This window comes from Trachemys scripta, chromosome 1 (assembly GCF_013100865.1).
Source record: "Trachemys scripta elegans isolate TJP31775 chromosome 1, CAS_Tse_1.0, whole genome shotgun sequence".
Lineage (NCBI taxonomy): Eukaryota > Metazoa > Chordata > Testudines > Emydidae > Trachemys > Trachemys scripta.
The window spans coordinates 298899292-298921759 of NC_048298.1; the positions used below are offsets into that span (position 1 = coordinate 298899292).

The 22468-nt window shown below is 39.8% G+C and overlaps 1 protein-coding gene across 3 annotated transcripts in view; it reads left to right on the forward strand.

Moving 5' to 3' along the window:
- N4BP2L2 (NEDD4 binding protein 2 like 2) overlaps positions 1–18934 on the forward strand; it is a 104700-nt gene extending 85766 nt beyond the window's left edge. For all 3 annotated transcript variants that reach the window (XM_034758650.1, XM_034758651.1, XM_034758649.1), the window contains 5 exons: positions 1704–3550; positions 6394–6479; positions 7977–8022; positions 11226–11424; positions 16216–18934. In XM_034758650.1, coding sequence (XP_034614541.1) covers positions 1704–3550; positions 6394–6479; positions 7977–8022; positions 11226–11416 — 2170 coding nt within the window. In that variant the 3' untranslated portion in view covers positions 11417–11424; positions 16216–18934. The remainder of the gene's footprint in view (positions 1–1703; positions 3551–6393; positions 6480–7976; positions 8023–11225; positions 11425–16215) is intronic.
- The last annotated feature ends 3534 nt before the right edge of the window (positions 18935–22468 follow it).

A 22468-nucleotide genomic window follows, 5' to 3' on the forward strand; every position in this document is an offset into this window, starting at 1 on the left:
AAGATTCTGTTCTGATAAACCAAATCTCTATGGATGTGGCCTCGAGGTATGAATGTGGTACTTTACTGATGGTGTCAACTTTTCCCTTATTTTTTATTTCTATAGAATCACTTCTCAAATTGTATCAGTCTGTTCTGGTGTACATGAAGGTACAAAAAGAAACCTATTTTACCTATATTGGTCATCAATCTCTTAGATTTGTTTATTTGGAATTACCTTCCCTTCATTGTTTTTCTCTATAAATAAAAGTATATCTATAGACTATATTAAATTCCTGTAATAGGTTTCCCTAGTTATCTTCATTTTCTTTATTTAGGACTTAGTTTGGTTAGAAACCTGTAATTGGGACGTGTGATGCCAAAAAGTTTAGTTGCCATTTTATTTGTACTGCTGCCTGTTAATCTTGTTGAGAAGTGCAACCCAACAATTCAGATGTATAGACCTGAGATTCATAAGTAATCTTACACAATTGCCTACTACTAAATTAATTTGTCTTTAGTAGACTTAGGTCATTGGATTGAGGTTCACTTACTCAACAGATGGGTCTAACAAATATTTATTAAGGCAAAACACTCAGCAAGTAGTGATCAGTTACTTATAAGTAGGAAGCTTATTAGAACAATCTCATCAGTCACCTCCAGCACCAGACTCTACAGCTTCAACCTTCCTTTGTTACACAAACTTATTTATATTTTTTTGTTATCTTTTCTTATACATATATATTATTCTCATTTCCATGTTAACTCTCCTTCCCCATCAGTACAGGTTTCAAGCTTTTTAATTAGTTTATCTCTTCTTGTTCTCATGAACATGATTACTCTGCAATTTCTTACACATGTGCAGCAATAAACATAAGTATTCTGCAATTTGTTACACATACAGTTCTATTTATGCTTAAACTATTGAACATTATCAGAACAGAATCTTAAAATCCACAGCAGGCTTCCGGAAGGCCTAAATAAGCCTTCCCTTCTGACAGTCATGAGGTACCACTTTGTTCCAAATGAAATAAGTAATTAGAGGTACTATACTCCCCTGATAAACTATATGTGTACACATACTAAACATGGTACCTTGAGCAGTAGGTCTGAGGGAATGGAAATAATTATTAAACTTGTATGTCAATCAGGAGTTTTTTATAGTTCGCATCTTCTGAATTATTGAGTCCATCTAATCTATTTTGTCCAATAGAAGAACACTCTGATATCAGTGGGATATTCTAACAGAAGGAAAACAGATCATTTTACTCTCCACACATTTTCCACCATTCTGAATATTGCACAAGGTGGAACTTCACAAAATTACAGAACATGGGCAAACCCTAGATGCTGAATGACTAGTGGGGATCAATCATTCATAATTTTGAAAGATGCCTGAAAATGCTGCTTTACCTACTGCTTTGTTTTAAGTTGGAAGTTCTTGAAATGAGATTCAAACTAAAATTCAGTGTATGTATGTTAAACAGTTTAAAGATGCTTTGTGAATTGTAAGATACATTTACATCATGTTTCTGAAATATACAGAAATGGTACTTTTTAAATGAAGTATCAGGATTTAAAAAAACAAAAATTTCAGTAGTGAAGGGATCAAAACTTGATTACCCAAATAGTTAAATAAATATTTTTTCCTAAAGCTGCATATTATGAGTAGGTTATTACTGCTATGGATTTTTTTTCATATTTAGTTTTTTATTCTATATTTAGGGAAACAGACATTAAGAAGAAACCTGGGCACAGACTGAGCAAAGCTAAACAGAGGAAAAAGCGAAAAAGAAACAGAAAAATGAAGCATGATAATATTAAAATCACAGAGAAAAAATCAGATGGAGTCCCTTGTCATCTAATTCCTGATGACCAGGAAACATCAGACAGTGAAGAGGAAGATTCAGAAGAAGAAAACAGAAAATCAGTATTTACATTTAATGGAAATCCAGGAGATGAAGGTTGTGAAGATCGTTCCAATGGTGATTGTAATGAAAGCCCAAAATCTACAAAGCATCAAACAGGAAGTTTACCTATTGCTGTGTCTGAGACTTCAGCAACACTAGCTAGTCCAATGAAAAGTGACTTGTTTACAGAAGATGACGGTACATTTCTAATAAATTTGACATCTGCTCCTAATAAAAACTTAATTGAATTTGAACACACATTTGATGATCAGGTGGTTGATCATAACCAAAATAAAAACCTTATGGTAAATGAGAGCAATTCCTCAGATACAGATGATCACAGTTCTGTTCTAGACACAGAATATAACAGTAAAGAAAATAGTTCTATGATGTTAAACAATCAAGATGAACTTACATCAGATCAAATTGCATGTGAACCTGATCTAGAAAGTAAATTGTTAAATGTGAGTAATGGAAAAAAAGAAACCCTGTCTCTCCAGCATGATTTGAAAACATCTGAAATTTGTGTTGTCTTGCCTGATAAAGCCATGAAAGACAGACAGACATCAAAAAGGTATGAGAAAAATCCTTGGGCTTTTTTTTCAATTGATTTAACTGATATACAATTCCAGCTTGGCTCTGATAGATCGGGTTCTTGTTCTTGGCCTGAGAGGACCCATAAATTCATATGCGAGCAAAGACCAAAAAGAGTGAGGCGGCCTAAAGAGACCTATCCTGACAGCACAGTAGAACAAACTCGTGAATCTAATGAAGAATTAGAAAAAGAAACCAGTCTGCAAACATTAATTGAAGAGTGTGGCAGTGTAACACATGGTGGTCTACAGTCATCACTGACTGACAAAGTACATCATAATTCATTTATAGAGTCGGGAGTCACTGTCACAAACTGCTTAACTAAAGTCAATGTTCCAAGCAATGTAGGTACACCAGTTCCATCAAAGAAGAAAGGAAGATGCAAAAGGATTTTCAACTTGGCACCAAACTTTCATCTACCAAGGCAGATTGCTGTTAGTACAAAGGAGGGACTGAAGGATGTTCTATTAATGGATGATAACCTATCAGAAAATGTTTTGAAAACAGAACAAGAGAGAATTTCAAATAAGGACAATGGAAAGAAGAGTGAACAAAACCTTGAATTTCAAGAACATCTAGCACCTTTTAATAATGATGTGACAGATTCTTCACTTAACCATGGTGTGGGATCTCTCTTACATAGTAGTCAGTTGGGACAATCTCTGTGTCTTTCAAAGAAAGCTGTTTCTTCTCCAGCTCAGAAATTTCCCTCTAGTTATTGTATAGTTTCTTCAACAAGTAAGGAACAAATTACAACTTTTAAACAAGAAAAAATACTTGATAAAAAAGAGGGTGAGAGAGAACAGTTCTCTTTAGAGCTTACAAATAGTCAACCAGATATTTTGTGTTCTGTTAAAGTAACATCTGACTGTCCTACATACCCTCATGTATTTGAAAGCTGTGGTGAAGATATGTACAAAACAGATGAAAGTAAGCCATCACAGTCCTCACAAATTGAAGCTAATCAAGATACTTTAAATTCTAAATCCAATTTTTTGGGTCTTCCCTTATCATTGGGATTTGCATTTCAACTTGTAGACCTTTTTGGTTCTCCTGGATTTCCACTGGGTAATATTATTATTTATTATTATTTATTTTTAACAGTGCCTAATGATATAAGTCTCAGTTTCTTATTGCAACTAGCAATTGTACAAATGTGATAATATACTGTAGCTGATCACTGCTTGCCAATATAGATACTTTTGATGGCATTCACTTAGTGTCTTGCAAATGGTACTTTGCACCAAGATTTTGCTTTTCAGTTCTGTAGATTATCTATTATGCAACGATCATTGTTTTCTTTTGTTAGCAGTTTACCCTCATTGCATGATCTTGCGTAATGCTGAGTATTTACTAACTTTAAATCCAAGGAATGATGTCCTTGTAGCTGTGTTGCAATTTCAGCTGCACAAATACATAATACTGAGTGAATGTTTAACCTGTCATTTAGAAACTGCATGAAAACACGTGCTACTTGGATTTGTATTTCTTTGCTGGTAAATGTTTGTTTCACCTTCGTAATACAGTAGTATCCCTTTACTAATAATCTAAAGTTATAGGGTAAAATTTTCAAAAGCACCTACATTACATGTTCAAATGTGCCATAGGCATTTTGGAGGCTTAATCCCACTGACTTTCAAATAGACCTACTCTCTTAAATCACTTCAGCAGTATGAAAATTTTACCCCTAATCAAATTTAATTTGAAATTGAAATTAAAAACCATAAAGTATATTTTCTAGTACTGAACATATTCTTTTAATCATGCAGTCCACACCTTCAGATGTCATGGTTAGAAGGTAAATGAACAAACAGAGCTTGAATTTTCATATTCTAGTGTCATTTAATGTATATTAACTCATATAGTGTAAATACTTTCAGAAAGATCAAAAAAGAATGAACTGCTTAAGCTATAATTCTTCAGATTTAGGCACATGGTTAATTTTACAATGGGACTATTCACATGTCTATATTTGAGTGTGCATAAATCTTTAGAGCCCTGCGCAGATTCAGAATTTATATTCTCATCCAATCCATGATCAGAAAAAATGGTCTGTGGACATAAAGCAGATATCCACAGATTTGCAGGGCTCTATAAATCTTCACAGAATTGATGTCACTTAGGCCCCTGTTTAGCGAGCTACTTGTGAACCTTCTAACTCTCTAATTGTAGTCTCTCCTTAATGAAAACATTAACAACTGCACCAGTGCAGGTACGCCGCTTAAGTTCTCTATGTAGCTGTTCTAACCTGATGGGAGAGAGCTCTCCTGTCGGCTTAATTACTCCAGTCCCCATGACAGAGGGTGGTGGAACCTTCCGAAAAGTGGGGGGGATGGCCCTGCCCCTTCTGCCCAAGGCCCCATCCCTGGACAAGCTGGAAGCTGGAGCGGGCCAAGAGCTGCAGGTCCTCCACCTACCTGGGGGGGAGGGCCAAGAGCAGGCCCCGGCCCATGTCCGTGCCCCACAGGTCCCCCGCCAGGCCAGGAGGGTCTGCAGCTCCCCACAGCTGCCCGTGCAGCTTTGACCTGACCTGACTCTGGCCAGGGGATGGGGCCTTGGAGCCACAGCCCAGCCATGGTAAGAGCCATGCACCCTCCATCTGCCCTGGGTGGGGGACCTAGTGGGGGTGGGGACATGGGATGGAGACTCCTCTCCGCACCCCGGCTGCTGGAGGGTCCGCGGCACAGCACCCCGTGCTACCCGGAGTCCCCAGCCAGGCTCCAGCTGCCAGCCTGGCCGGGACCTCAGGTGGAAGAGGAGGGGTAGGGGCGGGGCCTGTGGCAAAAAGTGGATGGGCCAGGCAAGTAGGAGGGCCATGGCCCTCTGGGCCCCCCTATTTCAGTGCCCCAACTCCACGAGTGGCGGCAGCTATGTTGGTGGGAGAAGCTCTTTTGCCAACATAGTGCTGGCCACACCGGTGCTTAAATTGGCATAAGTTATGTTGCTCAGGAAGGTGGCTAATTCACACCTGTGAGTGACATAACTTATGTCGACTTAAGCTGTAGTGTAGCCATAGCCTGAGGTACTGGCCACTTGTGATCATTAAAGAACCCATAGCATTTTTCTCAGAATTATAGGTGTTAATTCCACTTTCCTAGCCATATTCTGATTTGAGTATCAATATTATTTCTTTTTTAATGTCTGCTTCAATTTCAGTCATAGATATTTTTCCTCATTGCTTGTCCTAAACTGTTATGTACTGCTGCGTATTTTAAGGCAACTACAATGAATTTGTGGGTGAATGGTTTTATAAAGCATTTAGGAATAGTCCTAAATGAAAGGTACTATAAATGTTGTTAGTTGTTCTATGGGAAGGTAAATAGCTTTTTAGTTAACAAATTTATTTGTCACTTATTTACAGTTAACACATAGAACATATATTCCATAAACATTTTACACTGTTTTTCTACAAAGCATTTCTTTTCAACTTTAATCCTTGAGGAACTCTATCAGGTTAAAAATATGACATATTTATAGAACAATTTCCATATACTATGTTAAAATATCCTCTTATTATAAATGGTTAAAACTGATAAAATTTTAAAAACTATATTCACTTTTCGTTTAAGATGTTTGTTTACTTTTTGCATTTTACTCAATTTAGAGAATGAAGTTTCACTTTTGTTTTTAGTGATTTTCCTAGTAAATTTCACTTTCCAGTTCCCATGTGCTTGGACAAAGCAACAATTTTGGGTGTGTAAATACTGCAGGAAAATCTTTGGTTTAAAAAATATCTTTACATTGGCATTAAACAAAAATATAGAATTTTTTTTAATTGGTCTTAAGTTCTGTAGAAGCTTATTTGTATAAAACCTAAATTCTGGGCTTTGTTTGAGCTCGCAGTATCTCCTTCAGATATGCATGAAACCTGACAAAATATAATGCCATGAAAATGTCTTGTTCTTTTTCAGTGTCTTTATTGCCAGATGATTACATAGTTCCTCTTGACTGGAAAACATCAAAGATGATCCATTTACTATGGAAGACATCTGTGGAGGTATGGGTTTTAGTTCTCTGCAAGGCTTTCCTGTATTTTAGGAGTAAAGAGGCACCATTTACTCTAGGGTGCAATCAGAATTTTCCGAAGAAGTGGGCCCAGGTCACCTGCCATGTCCTCACTGAGCCACCATCTCTCCTTCCAGAGTGAGACCATAAGTGGAAGAGACGGTGTGAGGAGATGGCATCCTGGGGTTCTGGGAAGCAGAGAGCTGGGTCGAGGGGGTGCTGGGAGCCAGAGCCACAGGAGAAGCTGCCACCCCATGTCCCTGCCCTCCCCTCCCCTCCCACAGGACCAGCTGGGATCTCCCCTTCCCCTGGAGAGACCAGGGGAGACTGTGAATTTGTGTTAGCATCTATGCCCCTCCTGTTACCCCCCGCCCATCATTGTGCTTCTGCATTCAGTTCATGTGGAGAAAGAGTATTTCTTGCTGATAGGTGGAAACATGGAAAATGTTTCCATGTTTTATATAAGTGAATACAAACAGTGAAGGAAGAGCATTATATAGGTCCTGTCCTGCAAGCCCTGTGCAAGGGAGAGCTCTAACCTTATAGCAGGGTTGAGGGTTTAGGTGGACAGAGCAGAAAAATATATGAACCAGTCAACAAAAATAAAACCTTTCCCTATTGCTCAGGGTCCTTCTTTTTACCCTGCAGATACTGTCCTCCATTTTCCTTTTCCTCCTCCTGTTCTTCTACCACCTTCTAAGCAGACTCCGCCCTCTGGTATCTGCAGTTCCTTACCCATCAATTCTAGCAAAAATGCTCTGAGTGGCTGACTGGGATTTAGCTTATTTTGTCTGGTCAGAAACTGTAATTGTTTTATACTCTATCAATGCACTCCATTCCGAGACCCAGCTCAGTGCCACTCCCCTCTGTTGGTGAAGAGAAAAAAAGAGCCTTTCTCCAAATCTTCCTCCCTTGTGGGGATAGATAAGAAGAAATCACCCTAAGTGTGTTGAGGGGAGGAGGTGAATGAGCTTAGAATCATAGAAACGTAGGCTGGAAGGGACCTCAAGGAGGCAGAACCAAGTGAACCTAGATCTAGCTTATAATTCACATGTTAGGAAATACCCCATTATTGACAAAGTAGGACAATGCAGAGCTGTAAGTAGATCTTCTAAAGGTCTGAATGTAAGCATAGTTTCATATTTCAATATTACATATTTATATACTGTTTATACCAGAGTAGTTTAGTCAATAGTTGGACTGAATCATATTTCTGAAATAATTTTTATATTTCTTAACCTTTCTTTTGTCACTTCTCAATGAAAGGATAGCCTATTACAAGGGCTGTTGTTTTATGGTGGCAGTTTTTAGGAGATAATACAGGATAGTGTGATGAAAAGGACAAAAGCCTTGTAAATACAGTTTAAAAACTTATGTAATGTAATATGGACTTTGTTCTGTACACTGATTACCCAACCCCCCAGACCATCATATATATTTCCTTTTTCTTCTTCTCTCCTTTATTATTGCTTATTTTATTTGTTTTTAGAGGAAACAGAAAAAGAATGGATTACAGAATGGGAATTCTTTGGCTGGTAAGCATAACAAAATGATTGTAAACGTTATTTATTCAGTGCAACAATCAGTTAATGTGTTACCCGGGGTTCTTTCAACCCAAAGCTCTTGGTAACTTTTACTATGTGCGAGGAGGTATCAGGAAAAACAGGGGAGACATGGCCATCCGACCGATAGATGGTTGGCACAAACAGGACAACACAAGAGTGCTTTCACTTAAAGCTAAACCTTTACTTAGTCTCAAGCACTTACATACGTCCGCAACAAGATTAGTAAAACACCCCCAACCCTTGATAATTACCAAAGCTGCGTGTGGCTCTCGAGTGGCACAGCCGCAGCCCGTTTGCCAGTGGGGAACACAAGATGCATCCAGAGGGAGAGACCAGTCCCGAAGAGTCCCCCACAGGAGAGTCCCACCATCTCAAGCTTTTCCCACTTATTTATACAGTAGTAATACAATGACATGTCCCTTAAAGAAAACTTGTCAAGCAAACAGTTCCACTGGGCAAGCAAGAGACTCCTTCTGATTATTGATTAACCAGGTGTGGGTTTTCCAGAACTTGCAGCCTTGAGACCTCAATAGACATTCCTGGGACATATCCTACTCTTTTGAAACGCATGTATCAGCAACTTCAACACAATTCTTATCAGGAAGGATGCGGAGTCAAGCTGCCCTTTCTGTGTCACCCCAAAACCCCCTCCCCTCCTACCTTGGTCAAGCTGAGATTGCTGAATGGCCAATTTACAGCTTGCTGACTAGGTTGCTTTTTAACAATAAGCCATAGTGGTTTTAGGCACTTTACTGGTTTGTCAAAATCTCCCCGTACAAATGTAGAAGTAAGTAAGTTGAAAGTTACTGTGTCCATAGTATCTGTAACTACTTCTTGTGCAAGTGCAGGATTTCATATTGTAGTGTATGGTATTAAATGTATGCCTCCATATACAGCATACATACAATGTGGCAGAGTTACAGCTGCTGTGGGACACAATTTTGAATTTCCTGACTTGTGATTTGAAATTCTCCACCTTAACAGTTTTTCTTATTAAATGAATCAAATAATTTTACTTTGAGTTTACTTGAATCCAATTCAGATGGAGCTTAAAGTTGTAGTGCATAGGCTTGCCTTTACTATATTCACTGCCTTGCCTTAATTATATTTAGCTGCTTTCATTATATTCAGCTCTAATGGAAGAAGCCTACAGTACCCTATATCCTGTAATACATTAACTGAAGCATAAGCTTGCATAAGTGTGGTTAAGTAGGCTGTAACCCTTGGCATAGATCAACGGTTACCTTTAGATTTTAGGAACTAAGAATAGCTTGCTCAATGGTAGGAGGTAGAGTGTTCCAGTAAGTGCTACCACAAGGAACATGGAAGTAATAACCCCAAATCCGCTTAAGCAAGCGATGGCAGATATGATCATGAGTTGAAATTGTTGTTACATGTATCAATATACTAACCTATAGAAAGAGGACACCTCAACATTAGTAGGATGAGGAAATACATATAAGGAAAAGGGGAAAAATCCCCTACTGACTATGCATTAGATATAGTGGCATCAGCATAATGTATTATAGAAGTTGCATGCCAGTCTTTGGGCAGTAGGAGAGGGAGAGCTGTAGCCCTTAGAAGGGACCAGAATGATGGCCACTAGTGGTGAGGAGGAAGGTGATGGTGATGAGGAAGATAATGGTTAACATTTCAGGTCGTCCTGCAAGGGATGGTGTGAGTATATGGATGCTCAGATGTACATTCTGTAGTCTCTCTATCTGAGAGTTAGAGTGTTTGTGACTTTGCTAAATGTATTAATAAACTATTTGGAAATATAGAAGAATTCTGATACTGTGAGTGTTGCAATTGTGCACACTGGGGTTCCGAACTATATAGTAATTTTAATAATACTGGGCCTGATATTGGGACAAGAACCTGTCAACCCTCAAAGTGATCATTGGGAATTCTTAAGTAATCAATAGAATTAATACATAATCTATAGATCGGGCTGCAAAGTGAAAAACATGTTGTCTTAGATTTTATCTGTGAAGTGTTGAGGGTCATCAACTCTCATTGAATTCAGTGGGTATTGAAAGTTATCAACACCTCAATGGATCAGGCTCCTAGGCTGCAGAGGAAAGAGGCTTGATGAGAAACATCAAAAGTTTGGTGTTAGGTGAAGGAATCCTGTAGTGTTCAGACGGTAGGAGCATGTTTCCAGTTGCCTCACACTCTGATTTTGATTTCTTAGGATGGGTGGGTCACCACTGGCTTCCACTCAATGTCCTACTACTGTGGGGATTGAGAGCATCAAAAGCATCCATCCCGCAATTCTGCTGTCTTCAGTGGGAGAGCTGGCTTCCAGCAGCCTCCCTCTGTAATCACCAACTGCATCTATTCTCTCACTCTAGCCCATAAGGTCTCTGAAGGCAGCTGGAGAATACCCTGCTGGCAGCCTTTCTCTAAAGGTATCTGCTGCAGCAGAGTCTGGTAATGCATGGTACTTCATATACTGTATATATGTGTTCTAAAATATTATACCAGAGGAGAATAATCACATCTAGGGAACAGCTTTTGTTGTTTAATATAATTGCACAAGTTGGCATAAGGCCTTCTAAAATTGTTGGAAATGCATGATATAATTGTTCCCTGGAGAATGACAGACAAGTTGGTGTCTGAAGTTGGGGACAGATCCTGTGGGAAAGGCTGAGGGTATGTCTACACTGCAATTAAACACCCGAATCTGGCCTGTGTCAGCTGATTTGGGTTCACAGGGCTCGGTATAAGGGGCTGTGTAGATGTTTGGGCTCAGGCTCTACAATCCTCCCCACTCATGGGGTCCCAGAGCCTGAATTCCAGCCTGAGGCCAAACTTCTACACCTCAGTTAAACAGCCCCTTAGCCAGAGCTCTTTGAACCCAATTCAGCTGACACATGCCAACCACAGGTGTTAAATTGCAGTATAGACATACCCTGTAGCTCTTGGCTTGGAAGTTAATTTGCTGGAGAGCCAAGAGAGATTCAGACCGGTAGGGAATGTATGTAATTGTCAGGGCACACTGAAAAATCCAACAAAATAGATAAAATATTTTATGTGTAAAATTGGTAACATTTGTAGTTTTCTAGGGCAATAATCTTGTTCTGTAAATAATCTTGACATAAATACAAATGACAAACTATATAAATTATACTTTGGGTGTCATTTGGCAAATTGCAATCATGTTTTTTTAGTTGGTGCCAATATACTGGAGGATACAAATAAAGATTGCCAAAAGAGTCGAGAATCTTATGAAACACATCCGGAAACAAACCTATATCAAGATGTAGTAGAAGAGAACTCTGTGACTTATCCAGACAATAAGCACTTGTATAACGTATCAACCAATCTTGAATGTCATCTTAAACAGAAAAAGTCAACATGAAGATAAAGGTAACATTTTATAAAACTATCATTCTTGTGGATAATGCTGGTCTAAACAGCTGAAAAACGAAGATTATTGCATTAATTTTTGATAAAATGATTTTTAAAATACTAACAGCTCATCCTGTCTGTAAGCACCTATGACTTTACTATAAGTAAATATTTAATTATTTATACAAAGTGGAACAGCTCCAACAGGAAAGACTGAGAGAGACCCATCCCAGAATAGCTATAGCCTGGTGGTTAGGGCACTCACCTGGGATATGGGCGATCCAGGTTAAAAGTTCTTTCCAGGCAGAGCAGAGGATCTCACACATTTCAGGTGAATGCCCTAACCACCAGCCTATTGGCTATTTTGGGTGGGGAAATCTCACTTTCTCCTTTTGACCAGAAGTTCCATCCTGGACCTGAGAAACCTTCCTGATAAAAGTTTAATTGAAACTCATATGTTTCAACATATTTTCAGATGAAAAATGTTTTGTCAAAAAAATCCCAACAACCTCTACCTACCATTAAATGGTGCTAATGAACAGCACATATACTGTGTCTCATGATCCAGAGGTTAGAAGCTTCATTTCTCCAATCCTTTTAATTCTAACTATTCCTAGTAATTATTTGAGAAATATCATCTAGGAAAATATCAAACACGTTTTGTAGGACAGGACACTGGCTGATATCTTAACCATTAAACGTATAGGCTAACAAATTTATTAGAGCATAAATATATATAACTTGTTTCTCAAAAATATACTGACTATGATAGCAGCATTAGCACTGTGTTCAACTTGTGTAATTTAAAGAGGTTACAGTGGAAATTCCCAGGAGTCTTCTCTTCTGTGAAATTTATTTTTAAAATACCTGACATTTGGTAAAATCTGGTCCATTTGAAGATTTTTATATTTGGTCTTTAGAGTATTTTTTAAAAGCCTCCGGAATATCACTTCTGACTGGGTTACTTTATTAGCATCCATTGGGGAGGTGGGAAATGTGTGATTTCTTGAGAGGGAGAGAGATTACCCCAACCTCCCTTCAAACTGATGGCAAAATTTTAGCAACAGGCTCCTGTGAGCCTCTCAGAGCTAGTTCTCACACATCCCTGCATATCTCACACATATTCAGTACTCTCACATAATTAATAATTAATTAATGGAGATATCTTATCTCCTAGAACTGGAAGGGACCTTGAAAGGTCATTGAGTCCAGCCCCCTGCCTTCAGTAGCGGGACCAAGTACTGATTTTTTGCCCCAGCTCCCTAAGTGGCCCCCTCAAGGATTGAACTCACAACCCTGGGTTTAGCAGGTCAATGCTCAAACCACTGAGCTATCCCTCCCCCCTCGTATGTTTAAGTAATTATAACTTAACTTATAAGTAATTATACCTGATTATGCATTTTTAAAAGCAGATCTTTCACACTATTGAGTTCAAAATGTCAGAATGAAAAATAACCCAATCACCAACAACTCAAATGTTATTAGACTCCTCCTTTCACCATTTGATGACATGATCGTGTGTTGGATTTGTCACTGTCTATATTTATATATGCATAATTTTAAAAACCCCAAAGAGGTTGATTAAATAACGTTTACTCCATTCTGAGTAAATTTGAAGGTATTTCAACTAAGAACTTACTGAACATCCATCCACATACAGTCTGATAGATAGGATGTACAGCATTACAAGAGAGGCATTGAATTGTAAAAAATAACCACCTTAGTTACATTTGGAATATCACACCCCAAATTTACTCTGTCATTATAATGACATCCATTACATTTTAGGACTTCTATTTAAACCAAAGTGGGTTTTTTTTTGGAGCTTGGAAAGTTTTTTCTCCCCATGCTCATAATGTTCACACATACCTTCATAAACACAGACATACTTGTACATACAAAATACACAAATAAGTAACATAAGTTTAATGACAGGTTTCAGAGTAGCAGCCGTGTTAGTCTGTATCCACAAAAAGAACAGGAGTACTTGTGGCACCTTAGAGACTAACAAATTTATTAGAGCATCAGCTTTCGTGGACTACAGCCCACTTCTTCGGATGCACACCAGCAACCTAACCGTTGTCCAACTTTTTTGCAGGCATCATAGACGCAGAGAGTTTTAAGCAGAGTTCTGAATGAGGATAATGAGTTAATTTTCTGCCCAAGTGTGAGGGGCAGCATAGAAGAAAGCACAGAAGTGCTTATTTGAAAATTTGAACAAATGGGCAAAGAGGCCAGGATCATACTCCAATCAGTGGCAGGGTACAACATCTTGATTGCGAATGAAAGAAGATAGGTAGGGAAGGGAAAGGGCGTGAAGATCCTTAAAAGTGAAGACCAAGTAGCTTATGGAAATGTGGACAAATTGCTAAGGATTGAATACAAAAGAACAGAGCAAACATGTAGAGACAAAATCATAAATGCTAAAGCACAAAATGAGTTACATCTAGCAAGGGGGCTGTTATAAAGAGGACTGTGATTAATTGTTCTCCATGTCCACAGAAGGTAGGTCAAGAATTAAAGGGCTTAATCTGCAGGAATGGAGATTTAGGTTAGATATTAGAACAAAAGTTTCCAACTGTAAAGATAGTTAAGCACCAAGGGAGGTTTTGAAATCACTGTCGTTGGAAGTTTTTGACAACAGATGAGACAAATACCTCTCAGGGATAATCTAATTTGCAGAGTTGTTATAGCGGTGTTGGTCACAGGATATTAAGAGACAGGGTGGTGAGAGAGACAAACTTTCGAGCTTACACAAAGCTCTTCTTCAGGTCTGGGCCCAGCTCACATTTTATCACAATGATAATGAAAACTTAATGATTTTTTTTGGACAGGTGACTAAAATATTATGTGCCCAGTTCTCTAACTTTAGTGGGAAGTATAATCTATTAAATACATATAGTAAAAGTTATTTTATCTGGCATTTCACCAACCAGAAAGCTCTATAAACTGGCATTTCTGATCTTCATTGAAATTCTGGTTTATAGTCCAGTTGGCGTGGGACTGGCAGGGGGCTGGGGTGCAGGAGGGGTGCGGAGTGCCGGATACAGGGGGCACTCATCTTGGGTGGCTCCCTGCAAGCAGCAATATGTCCCGGCTGCTCTTACGTGGAGGTGTAGCAGACGGCTCCGCGCGCTGCCCTGCCCCAAGTGCTAGCTCCGCAGCTCCCATTGGCGGGGAACCACAGCCAATGGGAGCTGCGGGGGCAGTGCCTGTCAGTGGAGGCAGCGCACAGAGCTGCCTGTTGTGCCTCCGCCTTGGAGCTGACAGAACAGGTCTCCACTTGTGGGATCCACCCAAGGTGAGCGCCAGCTGGATCCGGTACCCCACACTCTCTCCTGTGCCCCAACCCACTGCTCCGAGTCCCCTCCCGCACCCAAACTCCCTCCCTCTTAGTTAACTGGCATTTTTCACTTACTGGCATCCCCCATTTCCCCAACATGCTGGATAAAACAGCTTTTACTGTATTATCTTGGAAGAACTGTGTGATGTAGTGAGTATACAGATATCCGCAAAATTACATTTCTAGTTTACTGAATCTTTCCCATGTTGGTATAACCTTTAATTTACACTCTATTATTATTCAGCATAAGAGAAAACTCTAACAATCTGCAGAGAAAGGTATGCTAATACAATAGACACGTGGATAGTCAGTGCCTTTATGAGCACAGAGAGCTATCCATAAACAATCTCTTCTCATCATTAAACGCAAAACCTCTACACAAAACAAAATAGATCTTAAGGCCTGGGGGGGGGGGAGGGGATCGACCTAAGATATGCAACTTCAGCTACGAGAATAGCGTAGCTGAAGTCGACGTATCTTAGGTCAACCTACCTCGCGTCCTCACGGCACAGGGTTGACTGCCGCTGCTCCCTCGTTGACTCCGCTTCCGCCTCTCGCTACAGTGGAGTACAGGAGTCAATGGCAGAGTGATCGGGATGGATCGATCGATCCCCGATAGATCGATCACTACCTGCCGATCCGTCGGGTAGTGTAGACGTACCCTTAGACTATTAGACATTTTATGCTAGAACTAAAGCTCAAATGAAGGAGAATACTACCCCCTTCGTTAAAATACAATTATTTGTTCAAATATATCAGAGATAGGACAAATCTGGAGCAAGAACTCCCTTGTACAATGTTTACCAATAGAGCCCAGCCTCACATTTGACTTCAAAAAGAGAGGGAATAATTGATAGGAGACACAAGAGTTATATAGAATAGGCTTGTATCTACTTAGAAGAGCTTAAGAAATTGTAGATCAAATTATGCTGATATCTTCCACAGAATTCCTCAGATTTTTTTATAGATGACAATCAGGTTCCATATAAATTTTACAGAGGAAAAAAAAATTGAAATTAGTTTCTGAAGCCTAGCTATGATTGAAGTAATATTGGTGGAATTTTAAATTCATTTTAAGTATTGTTATCCTTTATTCCTTTTCTTGTTTTTGATTCTTCATGATGTCTAGCTCCTTGCCTTTCTCTATCTCTGACATCGTCTTCCTATGTTCCCTTCCTCTATAATCTTTTCAGTTTTCCCACCTTTTATACTCTCCACTTCATTTCTTTTCTAAGCCTTCAAAATCCCTCTTTGTACATCCTTCAAAATCAAACTGCTAAAACTGAGAAGGAAATAGATCCCTTTATCAGGGACTGGAGGTGAAAAATTATCCTTTAATACTTTCTTTTAGCCATAGGGTGGGTTGTGGCAATATTGAAACAATGTTTACAACGGTTAGTATTTTTTAAATCTGCAGTGACTGGTTATTATGATACTTCAGCAGACTCTCTTCTTTTATATTACAGAAATTTGTCAATCTTGGCACCATCATGGAAGGACCTCAGTTTACAATCAAGTGTTATAAATGTAAGGAATAACCTGGAAGAAGTATTCAGTGAAGAATTTGGTGCTTAATCCATGGCCCTCAATAATCCTTAGGCTTTATAGCCACATAGCCACCCATTCTGGTTTTGAAATAAAAAAAATTGTAATAATTTTTGATTGTCAAATGGCCACTTTCAGAAGTCACTTGATATTTATGCTTCCTTTACTTATCCTTCTGTGGGACAGAGAGACTGAAAATAAAGGAGATTGCTTTGGCCAATGTTTAGTCTGAAGCAAAAATAGCAAAAAGATTTCCAGTGAAGGATTTCTGTGTTCACAAATCAAAGGAAGGAGAGGGGTCTGTTGTCTACATAAACTGTGAGCTTCAGACTCCTAGATCTAATTCACTACTGGAACACTGAAATATTTGCTACATGCATAAAAAGATAATGGCTTGATGGTAACCATGCTTTTGCAGAGCTGGGTATCTGACTTCACTGCTGGTGTCCCTTTATAAGTCTTGTGTTTGTGGCAAGTTAGATAATTTATTCTTTCTACTTCTGCCTACTTCTGTTTTCTCCTATTCCTGTTACTAATTGTTTTCATCCTTTGCCTCCTCATGATACTAAATGGAGCAAGTCTTCATCAGTCTCTCCTCCCTATTCCTTGTTCCACAAATACTTAACCTTTTCTTGTTCATATTTACTCTGTCTTGAATCCATGCTTGCCATCTCCTTTAGGCTACATTGATATAGACTTATTTCTGACTATAGAAATAAGTAGAAGTCATCTTTGATTTTTTGTTATTGGGGCTGATCTAAATCCCATTGAAGTCAATGGAGACAGTCCCCTTAACTTCAATTGACTTTTGATTGGGGCCTCTACAAACATGGATATTTAGTTATTTATATTACCATCAATGATGCTCCTTTTGCCTCTATTGTCTAAAGAACCTCATGATGACTCATGGAAAACTTTGAAAATAACCTAATTAAAAATAATTCTTTTACTGGTATAACACATTTTTGTGTTTTACTTCCCTAGTTTTAATTGCTGGGTTTTTCCTTCAGAATTAATTAGCTGCTACTTATTCCCCACTTGAAGCCATAGTCTTATTGGTAGCATCTCTATTTGTTGCTCTGGAAATGATCATAATAGCACTAACAGAAGATTGATTTCATGTGGGGAATGGGCAACAAAAGCCGATTAACAATGCTCGTGTTTTTAAAATAGAATTTCAGTTTTCTTTGAGGCATTGATGGGTTTCATAAATTTGTCTGTTCTTTGGAGGATATAGGAACAGTGTGGCTCAGCAGTGCTTTAGGACTTCCATGGGGAAGCATCAGATTGCTCTGCTGCCAGTAGTGTTGTGGTGCACAGCTCACAATCATGCCATTCCTTAAACTGGTGCTCAGTTACTTGGTGTCTCTGAGAGGCAGAGGTGGGGAGTGGAGCATGTTTCAGAGGTGCTGCAGGAGGAGAGTGGTCAAGTAGCACTGAATGACCAGCACTCATAGATAAATGGTGTCAGAACAAGTGTGGGAGGGGTGAGGAGCCCAGAAGGGAATGAATGTGGTGTGGTGAACTAGAGAGGGAGGCGGAAAGCAAGAGGACATATGTAACAGGGAGGGGAGTGGAAAGAGGGGATAAAGTATGAAGAGGGAGTGGTTTGGGCTATGAAAAGGAGTAATAACACACAGGAGGAGAGGAGGAGATTAAAAGCAGTAAAGGTGAAGACTAACAGTGGAAAAGGGAGTGGGGGGGGGGAGGTGAAAGGACAAATTGATAGTTTATGGCATAGTCTGATGGCACTGCAAAATAGTTACACATAAAAAAACCAGAAGGGAAGAGAGAAAGTTCTACTTACCACTAGCACAACTTTTGTCAATCACAGGAGTGGATGAAAGCTTCTCTGTGATGTGTGGGAATGAATAGAGGAGGACAAAAATTACCTTGACACACGGCAGGTAAAGTGGAAAAAATGAAAGAACACTGGGTGGAAGAGTGGTGAGGCTATCACATTAGAAAGCTTAGATTGAATATGTTTGTCAAACAAACAAACCAACGATTCGGATTAGTCCTTCCCCCCCCACATACACACATGCTTCAGATTGAAAAACAATTTAATACAGTTTCTCTGACTTGGGCATCTCTCATCTTCTGCCCTCCCCCACCTTTCCCCCTTGCCAGTATTTTCTTATGTATGAGCTCCTGACCAGAACGCCTGCTAAGGAATTGCTGCTTTGTGATCTAAACTACCTGCAATTTCCCCCCAGGCTCCAATGTAAAACCAGTAAACAAAATTGAATAAGCAGCTCTAGCACATCAGTATTTCTAAAATTATTACTGCACCATTGGCAAAACTGATACTTTCATTTTGCTTAATATTGTTTTCCCTTGGGAGAAAATGTACTGTACTTCTGCCAACATGAACACTATATAAAATAATAAGGGGGTTGGTATTTCACATTGTTTGAAACATTAGTGCAGCATAATTTTGCATAAAATACTAGTGACATTAGAACAGGCCACATTTAATTTAATTTAAAGAAAGATTTACCCAAACGTTTAATAGAAATGTGATTTTTTTTCCTATTGATAAAGAATAGGAATCTGAGTACATTTACTGTCCATGAAATCTAATATTGTTAACTGAGTATTGAACTTCCAGAACACCTGAAATAAAAAAGAATGTCAAAATCTCTCAGTATCTTTTTTTTTTTTTTTTAATGAAAAAGAAAAGGTTTTGAGGTTTGACTCTTAAAGGAATACTGTCAATTTAAAAAATAAATTTAAAAATCAATTTGTAAGCACCTAGAGGATAATAAAATTATAAGGGTTTGTCAAGAACAAATCATACCAACCATTATAATTTCCTTCTTTGCCAGGGTTACTGACCTGTTGGATGAGGGGAAGAAGTAAACATGATATATCTGCGGCTTTTATCACAGTTCCATGTGACATTCTCATAAGCAAACTAGTGAAATACTGTCTAGATGAAGCAACAGAGGGTCCTGTGGCACCTTTGAGACTAACAGAAGTACTGGGAGCATAAGCTTTCGTGGGTAAGAACCTCACTTGCATCTGAAGAAGTGAGGTTCTTACCCACGAAAGCTTATGCTCCCAGTACTTCTGTTAGTCTCAAAGGTGCCACAGGACCCTCTGTTGCTTTTTACAGATTCAGACTAACACGGCTACCCCTCTGATACCTGTCTAGATGAAATTACTGTAAGATGGGTGCACAACTGGTTGAAAGACTGTACTCAAAGAATAGTTATCAATTGTTTGCTGTCAAACTGGGAGGGTGGGGCCAGTAGGATCCCACAGAGCTCAGTCCTGGATCCAGTACTATTCAATATTTTCATTAATGAGTTGGATAGCAGAGTGGAACATATGTTTATAAAATTTGTGGATGACAGCAAGATGGGAGGAGTTGCAAGCACTTCGGAGGACAGGATTAGAATTCAAAATGACCTTGACAAATTAGAGAATTGGTTTGAAATCAACAAGATGAAATTCTGTAAAGACATGTGCAAAGTACTTCACTTAAGAAAAATCAAATGCACAACTAAAAAATGGCGCATAACTGGCTAGGTGTTAGTACTGCTGAAATAGATGTGGGGGTTATAGTAAATCACAGATTGAATGAGAATCAACAGTATGTTGCAGCTAAGAAAAAGGCTAATATTCTGGGATGTATCAACGGGTGTCGTATGTAGGACACGGGAGGTAATTGTCTCACTCTACTCTGCATTAGTGAGGCCTAAGCTAGAGTTCTGTGTCCAATTCTGGACAGCACACTTTAGGAAACATGTGGACAAACTGGAGAGAATCCAGAGGAGAGCAACAAAAATTATAAAAGAACCTGATCTAGGAGGAAAGGTGGGAATGTTTAGTCTTGAGAAAAGGAGATTGAGGGGGACCTGTTAATATTCTTCAAATATGTTAAAAGCTGTTAAAGAGAACTGTGAACAATTCTTCTGTATGTTCATGGAAGGTGGGAGAAAAACTAATTGGCTTAATCTGCAGTAAGAGAGATTTCGGGTAGATATTAGGAAAAACTAACTATAAGAGTAGTTAAAACCTGGAATAGGTTTCCAAGGAGGTTGTGGAATCTCCATCATTGAAGGTTTCTAAGAACAGGTTGGACAAATATTTGTCAGGGATGGTCTAGGTTTACTTGGTCCTGCCTCAGTGCAGGGGGCTGGAGTCGGTGACTTCTTTAGGTCCTTTCCAGCCGTACATTTCTGTCATTTCTCTGATTCTATAATGTGGCCATAATATGTAGCACATATGCCTGGCTTCTTCAGATCTTCATAAGAACCTCAGCATCCTCCTTTTCAAAACATTTCTCAGTGTTGTCAACAAAACCACCTCTCAGCCAACGTGCATAGTCTTGCATTGATCACCCACTGATGTCACAGAGCTATCTTCAGCAGATATGTTTATAACATTTCCCCTTCTTGAGGTCTGATTAGCTCAGCTGTAAGGTGAATAAACACAGAGTGACCTGTCAAGTGGCTTGCCTACAATGAAAACATCCTTTATAGCTTCGGAAACAAATATAGAACATATCTAGTAACTGCCACATCTGGTTTTTGGATGTTTCTTGGTCAGGTAATGGTAGGGTTGCCAGGTGTCTGGTTTTTGACTGGAATGCCCAGTTGAAAAGGGACTCTGGCAGCTCCAGTCAGCACCGCTGACCTGATCGTTAAAAGTCTGGTTGACGGTGTAGAGGGGCGAAGGCAGTCTCCCTGCCTGCTCCCCTGGCTCCATGCAGCTCCTGGAAGTGGTGACATCCTTTGACTCCTAGGCACAGGGGCTGCCACAGGGGCTCCATGCGCTGCCCATGCCCCGAGCCCTGGCTCCATAGCTCCCATTGGTCAGGAACTGCGGGGGCCGCATCTGTGGATGAAGGCAGCATGCAGACCCTCCCTGGCAGCCCCTGCATCTAGGAGCCGTAGGACATGTTGCCACATTTGGGGGCTGCCTCAGGAAAGCGCCACCTGGAGCCTACCCCAAACCCACTCACTCACCCCAACCCTGAACCTCCTCGTGCACCCAAACTCCCTCCCAGAGCCCCCAACCTCCTGCCCCAGACCTGAGCCCCCAGATGCACTCTGAACCTCTTGTCCCCAGCCAGGAGCCCCCTCCTGCACGCCCCACCCCAGAGCCTGCACCCTCAGTCGGAGTCCTCAACCCCCCCTGCACTCCAAATCCCTGCCCCAGCCCGAAGCCCCCTCAAACACGCCGAACCCCTCTCCTCCACCCCCCCAGCCCAGAGCCCCCTCCTGCACCCCAAAACCCTCATCCCAGGCCCCACCCCCCCGCCCTGTGGAAATGAGGAAGTAAGCGAGGGTGGGGGAGAGCAAGCGATGGAGGGAGAGGGGATGGAGTGAGCATGGGCAGGACTTGGGGCAGGGGCGGGGCAAAGGTGTTCAGTTTTCTGCAGTCAGAAAGTTGGCAACCCTCAGTAATGGACCCTGCACTTTGCATGTGTGCTGAGACACCACCACCACAATGTTTTAAATATTTTTGTTGCAGCCTCTCCTACTGCGTCCTCACATCTTTGTGGATATTGCAATAATGAACTCATTACTATTACCATCATAATGTAAAAAAGGTGTAAACACAACAACTGCTGTGTTTGTAAGTTAACTTTTCCTGGGAGCATGTACTTAGTACAAGATAAGGTTTATATCATGTGTGATTATTGAGCAGGCAGAAGCTGAAATCAAAGAGGAATCTTTATATTTAAAGCACCAAAAACATGGATCATTTGGTTAATTCTAATGGGACAAGAGTGCCACCACGTGATATGTATTGCTTATAGAGTGGATCCCTGTACAGCTAGGCCAATATCCTCTGTGTGCACAGCAGGATATATCTTGGCACTATTAGGCCTTCATTCTCCTGCTCATGAAAGATGTCCTGACCAGCACCGGGCAGAAAGAAGGAGTAAGATCACCTACATTTTAACTTTAAACTAGGGCTGTTGATTAATTGCAGTTAACTCACATGATTAACTCAAAAAATTAATCATGAATAAAAAATTAATTGTGATTAATTGCACTGTTAATAGAATACCAATTGAAATTTATTAAATATTTTGGATGCTTTTCTACATTTTCAATTATATTGATTTCAATTACAACACAAAATACGAAGTGTACAGTGCTTACTTTATATTATTTTTTATTACAAATATTTGCACTGAAAAAATAAAGTGTTTTT